Below are 10,384 nucleotides of genomic sequence, written 5' to 3'. Positions count from 1 at the left end.
CCAGGAAAATTTAAGGTAGAGATAATGAAGTATTGCATAATACATCAGGGGCTTTTAGGTCATCAATACATTCAGGACATTGCTACTACATGCACTGTTGTTGCCTCCAGGAATTAAAAAACTGGGTCAGCCACACAACAACCCCAGATTGACAAAAAGTTTTAAAACTTTTTGAACTAAAAATGAACAGATAAACCTGAAACTATTTATTTATCCTGGAGTCAAGCTTTTCAGCCTTTTTTTTTCTTTCTTTGCAACACCCAGATCTGGAAGAGTACCCATTTTGGAATAAAAGTAGATTTTTTTTCCCCACAATAACAAGATTTAAAGACCTAGACCTTATCATAAAGCTCAGTAAAACACTGTAGCTGTTGTTCATATAGAATGAGAAATACATACTCATTAACTCAAGTATTGTTTGGCTTTTGTTGCTCATTGTGCAGTATAAAAGGTGAATAGAATCTTCCTAAATGCTAGACATAAGAGCAAAAATGTAAAAAAAAGTTATTTTGTATGAAAATTAGAACTACAAAAGTAAGACAATTACCGTTGCTTCATTTCATACATATTGACAAATCGCCTTAATGTTACCAGATTTGCTACTATGAACTGTTTGAAGAATGAATAAATTCTGATAAAATGTGATACAGCAGTTTGGTGCTTACTCTTCACAGGTACGAACAAGCTTTTCTGACCTCCATAATTGGATTCAAACCAGAAAAATACTTCTGGATTGGTCTTTCAGATGTGGAAGAGCACGGGACATTCAGGTGGGCCAGTGGAGATCCCGTCACCTTCACTCACTGGAATGTGGGAATGCCTGGTACGTGCTGTGGGGGCCATTGAGTTCCTGCTCTGGGGAAACACAAAGTGGGAGTTTGAAAGTTAAAAAGTGGTTTAGAAACTCTTCTGGCATAAAGCAGCAGAAAGGGTAATGCAACTTTCCACTTGTGCTAAAGGGATTAGATCAGGCATTGCAGTAACTCCATCTAGAAGATCACTTGGGACTGCACATGTCTGTTGGTATCATTAGGTCTTTGATGGGCATTTTTAAGTGATTCCTAGCATAATGTAAAAGGAACTTACATTTAAAAAAAAAATCCTTTAATGATTTAATGGGAATGCACATGAGCCATTGTGAGCTGTTGGTATCCAAACACAGTGGGAACAGGTTGCTCTTAAATAAGAAGCAGATATTTTGAGAAGATGTAGTCATCAATAAGATTTAACAACTCTATGTTTTATAAAGGAGGAGAGTCAGGCTGCGTGGCCATGGCAACAGGAACTTCAGCTGGACTATGGGATATTTTGAACTGTGAAGAAACGAACACATTTCTCTGCAAGCAGCTGGTGGAGGGAGTCACCCCTCCTCCTCCTCCAACAGCATCCCCTCTCCTGTTTTGCCCAGATGGATGGCAGTCTATTCCTCAGAGCAGCTTCTGCTTCAAAGTAGGTGTTTCATTTCTGAATGCAAGTGTTTGCCATTTAAATAAGAATATGTTCGGTGCATTCATGGAAGATGGATTTTACCCCGCCTATCTGATACACAGTCTGTGGTAACATCTCCAGCCGTCCCCAAGTGGTACAGCTGGGAAATGTTGGAAAAAGCTGTATGAGTATGGAACTGAAGTTTGGAGCCACAGGACGTCTGAGATGATAGGAAAAACAAAGTTTCAATAATCAAATAGATGCCCACAGGTTGAACGGTTGAACAACTAAATAGTCAGTGATAGAACTAGACCAAAGGATCAGAAGAAAGATAGAAGCCCATATTTGTGTTTCTAAATATCTGTAGTACCCAACACAGTGTTTAATTGCCCACTTTCTATAGATCTTTCAGGGAGGAAGGGAAAAAATGCAAACATGGTTTGAAGCAAGAGATTTTTGCAGAACCATTGGAGGAGATCTTGCATGTATCCACAGTGAAGAAGAACAAAATCTGATAGCTAGACTGTAAGTATCTGCAAAGTCCATCATTTAAATATATGAAAAAAAGTTTTTTTGAATTGCCTTTCTGAGAGACACAAAGGATTTCTGGTGATCAATTTCTTCTCTACAAAGATGGTGTAAAAAGTGGCAGAAAAAAATGGGTAAAAAGGGGTGGGCAAAAGGTTTTCTTGACACAGAAGGTGTCAAGGTGGTGCCATGCACTAAAGTTCCCTGAACATAAACAAAATTGAGACAAATATAATCAAAATTAGTTTTAACTGAAGTTAATTAAAAGAGAGAAAACTGGTCTTTTTACCTCATTTGTAGCCGATCAGTAGATAAAACACTCTTGATTAAAAGAATATTTTGTGCTAGTTTCTCACCTTAAGTAAGGGGGGAAAATTGGAAGCTAAGAAAAGCCTGACCTATTCCTACTGATGTGCTTATATAAATGTTTAAACCATGACTGCAGACAGGTCTGAATTTGGATGCCTAAGCTACTTGGTGGAACCCAGATCTTTAAATATATTTTCATTTAGCTCAGTATCTGTGGACTTACAGCATTTGTGATCTTTCCCACAAAGTTCTGTGTTTCACTGCTTCCTGCCAAGTGCAGTGCCAGCCTGTTTTTCCCCACATGACAATTGAATGATTATTTTATATGATTGTCTCAAATTATACTTGAAGTATCAAGTATAGTGAGAATAATGTAATGCTATACATTCCTCTTTGTTTTTTTACACTGTGTCTGATTGTCTGTATTTGTAATCATTCAGAGACAGAGGTTATATTCACTATTCTTACTGGATGGGTTTAAGTGCCTTGAACTCTGATGGTGGATTTACATGGAGTGATGGCTCACCAGTGAGTAAATAATTTGTTATTCCAGATTTTTGACTAGTTTTTTTATGTATCTCTTGGCAGAGAGCTCTCATAACTCTACAAAAGATGCAAGTGATCTTAAGTCTTTAGTACCTGATTCCTCTGTAGGAATTAGTCTTAAATCTTCTGATAGTTCATAGTTATAGATAAAAATACAACATTTACAGTAATGAAACGTGATGGAGTATAGCTCCTGATTTAAGCAAGTCTGATTGTGTTAATCTCTATATTCCTATTTGTCATTTGCTGCGAGAAAAAATTTTGTGCATTTACACAAACTCAGCTTTGCTGCTCTCGTTGTCTTAAGTAGATCACAATCTGCCAGGCCCAAAGCCATATGGCAGCACCAATGGATTGTCTTGGGCTGGAACATCTGAGCAGGATAAACAAGACAGAAATCAGAGAACATATTTCTTTCTAAAGCTTGACAGGAGAACATCAACTCTCCTGGTCACAAATGGGGCAAGAACTTTTTGGCCTATTCACATGGCTTATAAACACACAGATGAATTATTATTTTATTCAAGTGTCATGCACTTCTCCTTAAAACGTCTGGCATTAAAGAACAAGATGGACAATGAAATCAAATGAAGTACATTCTTCTTTAAGAGGATGATACAATTTTTTTTCCTTTTAAAAGGAAAATAGTAACAAAGTTGTGTTTCCACTACAGGTAAATTTTGAAAAATGGTCACATGGAGAACCAAACAATTATGATGGGAATGAAAAATGTGGTGTATTTACTGGCTACCTCAATATGAACTGGAATGATTTATTTTGTGAACACATGCTGGACTATGTTTGCCAAATCAAAAAAGGTAAGATAACTTTCTGCCTTTAGGAACATTTAGAGGTAGATAAGGACATCCTTCCCAGGTCAGATGACATTATCTGTATGTGCATGTATTAGAGACAGCTGTGCCATCAATCACAGTAAAACAATTTATACATTTAATTTCAGTAAAGGCAGTAGAAAACTATTAATTAATCCATGAAGTACATAGGCAAGTTTGGAATGTATATGCAGTATGTTGGAAAAGAGAAACACAACACCCTGATTTGGGCATAGTTTCTGTCAGCTTGACTTATGATGAGCTCTAATGTGCTGTTTTGCTGAATGTAGCTGTTTTTTTCAGACACTCTGAGAAATTCTGTGACAAAAATGAGAATATACTGAGTAACCCTTAAGATTGTTACTAGGAATTAAAATGCTAACTACTGTATAAATATAACAGAGAGAGCTGAGAAACAAAATATACTCAAATACTGATTTATATTGCAGGAGCCTCACTGAAACCAGAGCCTAATTCCACATTCAGTAAGTCTTGTGCTTTCAATGAAAAAAATTAATTAACATGTAATGAAGTTAATTTCTATTGCAGGCTAATTAATGTTTTAATTTGCAGATTATGAATACGTTGTTGGTGAAGATGGCTGGATAATATATAAACACAAGGAATACTACTTCAGCAAAGATGCAATGTCTATGGAAAAAGCCAGAGGCTTCTGCAAGAAGAATGGTGGTGACCTTGTTGTCATTGAGACTGAAAGTGAAAAAAATTTTCTTTGGAAATATGTAAGAAACATGTTTGGTTGAAAAATGCACCACTTTGTTGTGAACTGAGGCACCTTTTTTCAGCTGGTTTGTGAAATATTAGAAAGTGGTCCCCATAAAAAAAAAAAAAAAAATCAGTGCCACCTTCCATCCTTTCATGGGCTTATCTTCTTAGAAGCTTTATTATAATAATTATTTTGATAAATTGCTGTATGTAGACAAATTCTCAGCTTCCTTTCAAGAATGCTCTCAGGGTGAAAATTTCAAAGACTTTGCTCTGTTTAGCTGAAAGCTGCAATTACTAATTATGGGTTTTTTTCTAACTCATTCTTTGCTCAGAATTCAATAAAAGCTCTTTGTCAGAATACACAAAGTAAACAGTTTAAGTAAGAATATTTTCTTACAGGAAGAGAATGGTCTGGTGATGATATACTGTTTTGGAAATAGCTTCCTACTATTAAAATCAAATATGATTACATTCTTTCTTCCACATGACTAAGTGCAAACCCCCATGATTTACTTACAGCCTTTCAGCAAATTCTCATTAAGTTTTCCTAAAACTCAAAAATATTGCTATAAGCCTGCTTATGAGATCTTTCTTACCTTAACATAGCTTTTTTCCCATTTCTTTTTCAGATAATTTGCTTCTTCTTCCCCCTCCCCTCCCCCCCCCAGTTATATACTGAGAATTGGAGGAAAATTTTGCATTTTGCAGTTTGGGCACATAATTCCAACAACTCCCTGCACATTATATACCATGCAATTGTGCAACTAAAACTACAGCATTTTTTAAACTTTTCTGATTTTATTTGAAATCTGTTTTATTACAGCTAATTAAATTTGTTTGTTTGTTCGTTTTAGGTTTTCTATAAAGACTGGGGGAATAACTTCTATATTGGCTTAAGTGTGAGCCTTGACAGAACATTCCGGTAAGTAAAAACAAATTAATTTTGTCAGACTCATAATGTACTTCCATTTGACATGGTTGGCTCTAGGAGACAGCTGAAATTCAATGACTGACACAATCTACAGCCATGTCCTGATATAAAGTTTTAAAATGGGATTCTGCTCCTTAGAAAAGCACTTCTCCCATCACAATTTCACTATTTATTTCCACCTCTTTTGCTTCTTTACCCCACTTTAGAGTTCTGAGGCCGAGATGTTTGATCATAGTAAGTGAGGCACCATCCTCTTTTCTTTGCTGGATGAAAGAAAAAGTTGGGTGGAGGTCTCCAGCATATTCCAGATTGTACTTGCAGGCATTACTTAATGTTGAAATGATCAAAGAAAAAGAACCCTAGAAACCTGCAGTGAGAGGCACCAAAGTGATTTTTAGACGTGAAATATCAATACTGGAGAGACCTGGTCTGGATTTGCAGACGGTTGTTCTCTCAGAGTTTGGGGCAGGACAGCTTCAGACGACATGGAGTCATTACTCTTCTAGAAATGTCTTTGGAAACAAAGTGCTCTGGAATTGTCTTAAACATCCCCTGGAGCATTAGTTGTGTTGTAGACATGTCTCCTGTGGCACTCCTCTCTCACCGCATCTTTTTCTAATGCATTCTTCTGAGAGTCAAAGTTTGGTCAGAGGAGTCTCAGCGTCTTCATTTTAGTCTTTCTTCTGTTGTCACAGGTTGCCTTTGTTGGCCACAAACCACAGACCACAGAGACTCTATGGTCTCAACTCCTGGAGCTTCTGCTTTCTACATCACATTCACTGCCCAGATAATTGTCATTTTCCCAGTCCTCCCTTGTTACCTCACTAAGCTTCATTCTCTTCCCTGTTGGATGATGGTGCTTTACATTTGCTTTACATTCTTTCTCCTGGTTTATTATGTACTGGTTTTTCCAGTTTGATTCAGGAGGTTTGCAAGCAGCTAGGCATCCTGATGATTTCCTAATGTATAATTTGCTTGCAAAAACACACATGCAATTACTCAGTCTCCGAAGGTGGAAAAACATTAGATTGTTCTATCATCTGAAGATTGTCAGTCTTGGCTGATTCATCACTTGACTTCCAGCACACTGAGGCTTTTTCACTTTTTTCTTGGCTACTTTTTGAAAATAAATTTGTGAATCACCAAGCTAGGAAATGATTCATGCATAATTGAAAAAAGAAATAGCTAATAGGTGTATAATATTAAAGATTTCCTATGCTTAAAATGGTTCCAAGTGGTTCCCAGCACATGGTTCAAGACTCTTTCTTACCCTACAAGATCTTATAGTATAGCTTTTCACCCAGGAAATTGCTAAAATAAGCTCAAGTGTCTGTTTCTGTGCTCCAGAGAAATCCAGGTCCGGTGCTAGACTGGTGCATTTCCAGCACACTATCAGTGTTCAGAGACCAAGAGAAGCTGGGACCACCAGTAAAGATTATTCGTTCAGACCTAGTCCAAGTCAACACTGTAGGCAGTTGATATGAAAATATTTTTTACTAATTCCAAGTGGAAGGTCTTGTTTTCCTTTTAGCAGAGAACAACATGTGTTTGTTAGCTAAGATACAGGAAACTTAAAATATGAAACTCAAATGTATCATTTGAAAAGAAATATTAACTAATTCAATTTAGAATTATAATTCCCTCAAATTACTTCTTTCAGGTGGATGGATGGAACATCAGTGAACTATGTTGCCTGGGCTCCAAATGAACCCAATTTTGCAAATAATGATGAAAACTGTGTGGTCATGTATACCCATACAGGTGGGTGCTGTAACAACATTCAATCTGCAGGGTGTGCCTTAAGCCTGGGAGGGCTGCATGGGCAAGGCTGGGTGGGTTATCATACTGAGCAGGCTGATGTTTCATAGTGTTCAAAAAGCAAAGGAAAATAAATTGTAGTCTCTTCTTTTATTTATGTACTTTTAAAAAATTGAATGCTATGTAGCTAACACATTGAATTACACCTGCAATTTTGTCAGAAAATTTCTAAGTGAACAAATCAGGTAAGCATCAGACAATTGGCAGATAGAGCCAGTATTGTTTCTCCTCTAATCTCTGTCCATTTTATGCCTACCTCTCCAGGACATCAGCTATCTGTTGTCATTTGTGCAGTTCCTAAAAACTGAGGTTTGGGCATGGCTTGGTTTAGTGTTAAGCAATGCTATACAATATTTTAATTAAAATAAAATATTCTTTAAAGTCCATTAATACAGAGAACTGGATTTGTGTCTATACTAGCCAAGAACTTACTCTTTTTTTGGAGCAGTAAATCTCTTCTACTTTTAAACATTTCTAATCTCAAAATCTATAGCTGAGATGATCTTCCTAGGCTCTCTTAGAGGTGAATGGAAGAACAATTTTGGGGAGTAAATATTATGTCCTTTGGGAATCTTCTTTTAGATAAGATGAATTATGTCCCTAACTTCTCTGAATTAAAATGACAATATCTCCATTAAACACTAGGTGTGAATAATGCTGTAGGTTGTTACCTTGTAACTGCAGCTAATGAAACCTGTTATTTTCTTATTCATTCCTGATCTGCAAGATGGGGATGATGATGTTAATGTTATCCTCTTAGATCACACTCCAACAGGCAGAAAAGATACCAGAAAACTCTAAGACTGTGAGAGGCTCAGGTAGTCAGGTAACCAGGACTGAGTGCCGTATACAGACAGATTCCAGAGACATTACAGATCTCAGAGATTTAAGCATTTGAACTAAAACTCCCCTTTGCCAATGCTGTGGTTTTGCAATATTGAAATATCTCTGTTTCTAGACAAATTATTTATATTCTAAATTTTGCTGGAAACCTGAATATTTCAAGGAAACAGACATACAATTACTTATTATTCCTGGGGGAGAGAAGTAAAAATGCTGTAACCAGTTTTACTTCCTATGATAGATTTTCTCTAGGAAAGGACACTTTTTATCTCAGTCTCAGTTGCATTTTGTTTTGTTTTGTTGGGGTTTTTTAATTCTAATTTGCTTTCAGGTACGTGGAATGATCTCAACTGTGGCAGTGTTGAGTTATTCATCTGTGAAAGGCTTAACAACACTGTTCGTCCAACTGTTGCTCCCACTTCACCACCACCAAAGGGTGGGTGTCCAGAAGACTGGCTCCTCTTTGATAACAAGGTGCAGTATGAAATGTGAATATACTGTATTTTCAAAAGAGCAGAATGAAAAAATCTTTGAATCAGTTTTTCAATTGTAGTAAGGTTTTTAGTTATCAGAAATTATGTTCCTTTTGTGTGTATTTAAAGACCTTAAAATTACAAATCCTGAAACAGAAATTACAGCCTCTGTTGGGATCACAGCAGTTATGAGGGAGATCTTGAGGGGTACAAGAAGAAAGTTTCATCTTACAACAACTCTACATGAGGGAAGTTGCTCACCTGTCTTTGGCAATGCAAAACACTAGTAAAAATACACGTCTCATTTACTGTGCTGAGCTCTCACATGTTGGCTTGACACTTACTCATCCCTTGCGTACTGTACACTGGATCTTACGCCACCAAGGCACCTTCCCTCGAGCAAATTTATCAGTTTTTTTCTATAACTAAACAACTTAAGGATTTTAAATAATCCAGTTATAAGATTCGCTGTACTTTTTATGTGTAATCAACCTTCTCAAAAGACAAAACTTTGGGATACGAGACTGTGTATAATAAAATCCATAGATTTTCATCAATGAAGCTTTAAAAGGTATAAAGCAACTACAGTACTAGTAATTAGAATAATTACACCTAGTAATGAAGATAATTCTCAATAGCATTGTTTTGTCTAACTTTGTCTGTCTTCCCTTCGGTTGAGCAAAAATACTTCGTTTGATAGAGATCCTTTATTTGAGATCCACTGGCTGTTGTCTCCCTTTTCCTTTTCTCTCTCAGTCCTGAGGAAAAGTCACAAACACAGTGTCTTCCATTTCATGGTGCTCTCTCTCTCTTCCTCCCCTCCTGGAAGAGGAGCTTCAAAGGCTCTTCCCTTGACTCTCCCCTAAGTGTTTATACACCACTTCTGACCACCTTCCATTTTCCTCAAGTTTTCCACAAACTACCTGCTTAACTTTTCAGTTGCATGTTTCAGGTAGCACATTTAGGTTGCTTGACTCTGACAAAGCTGTCTAATGACTTAAATCTCATAAGATCATGTTACAAGAAATGGTAAATTCATGGCTTTCTTTATAATGTCAGAATCATTTTCTTTCTGTGATTATCCTGTGAGAACCAAATCTGGTTTGACAAATAGGGCAACAGAAGACGAGATATTTTGCTCCAATAACATATCTTATCCTTTTTTGTTTTGTTTAAACTCAGAAGGTTTAATGCAATTTCTGCTGAGATCAGTAGACTGACATATTCCTTCTTTTAAGTATATGCTAAAATATCGGGCTTTATACTCACTTTCTAGTAGAGGTCTTCTCTGTCATTTAAATCTAAAGACAAGCTAGAAAGTACTGTTAAATTGAATAACCTCCCTTTTTACATAAAATATCCAGCTAAACTTGTTTGTTACAAACAGACATATCTTCATCAGAAATTAAAACAGCATCTAAATTCAGATTTGGCACATTTCTTTTTTCAGTGTTTTAAAGTCTTTGGCCTGGATGAAAATGATACATTGACATGGCATGCTGCACGGAACAACTGCATTGATCTTGGAGGAAACCTGGCTACTATATCCAAAAAGGAAGTGCAAGGTATAAAGTACCAATATTTTGACTCTGATGAGACACCATGTAATTTCTGATAAAAAGATTAAAAAATATGTAAGGGCTCCTGCCATATATGCTCTTATTTATTCCATATTAATATAAATTTATGCTGAATGATAAATTGCACCTTTGGAAAAATGCTTGCATAGGTTTTAGGGTCTTGGTTAACTTTTAGAGTCATAGTTTGGAGGTTAATACAGTATGTACTGCTTAAATATTAAAATTTTTTATTAGAGGCTTGCCATATAATTCAATGTCCACATTTCCTTTTTTTTAAGGAACTAGATGATCTTTGAGGTCACTTCCAACTCAGGTCATTCTATAATTCTATGTACAAAAAGCACACAAAAGGAGTAATATCCAAAC

The 10,384-nt window shown here is 36.4% G+C and overlaps 1 protein-coding gene across 1 annotated transcript in view; it reads left to right on the top strand.

The window, feature by feature from the left end:
- LOC103612262 (macrophage mannose receptor 1) overlaps nucleotides 1-10,384 on the top strand; it is a 32,356-nt gene that overhangs the window by 9,318 nt on the left and 12,654 nt on the right. The window contains exons 11-21 of the mRNA XM_017729206.1: nucleotides 675-823; nucleotides 1,250-1,449; nucleotides 1,832-1,953; nucleotides 2,706-2,793; nucleotides 3,485-3,629; nucleotides 4,094-4,129; nucleotides 4,218-4,387; nucleotides 5,228-5,295; nucleotides 6,965-7,065; nucleotides 8,297-8,439; nucleotides 9,889-10,003. Coding sequence (XP_017584695.1) covers nucleotides 675-823; nucleotides 1,250-1,449; nucleotides 1,832-1,953; nucleotides 2,706-2,793; nucleotides 3,485-3,629; nucleotides 4,094-4,129; nucleotides 4,218-4,387; nucleotides 5,228-5,295; nucleotides 6,965-7,065; nucleotides 8,297-8,439; nucleotides 9,889-10,003 — 1,337 coding nt within the window. The remainder of the gene's footprint in view (nucleotides 1-674; nucleotides 824-1,249; nucleotides 1,450-1,831; nucleotides 1,954-2,705; nucleotides 2,794-3,484; nucleotides 3,630-4,093; nucleotides 4,130-4,217; nucleotides 4,388-5,227; nucleotides 5,296-6,964; nucleotides 7,066-8,296; nucleotides 8,440-9,888; nucleotides 10,004-10,384) is intronic.

This window comes from Corvus brachyrhynchos, unplaced genomic scaffold (assembly GCF_000691975.1).
Source record: "Corvus brachyrhynchos isolate BGI_N302 unplaced genomic scaffold, ASM69197v1 scaffold142, whole genome shotgun sequence".
Classification (NCBI taxonomy): domain Eukaryota; kingdom Metazoa; phylum Chordata; class Aves; order Passeriformes; family Corvidae; genus Corvus; species Corvus brachyrhynchos.
The sequence above is the reverse complement of the archived record's forward strand: the minus strand, read 5'-3'. Positions and strand labels throughout refer to the sequence as shown.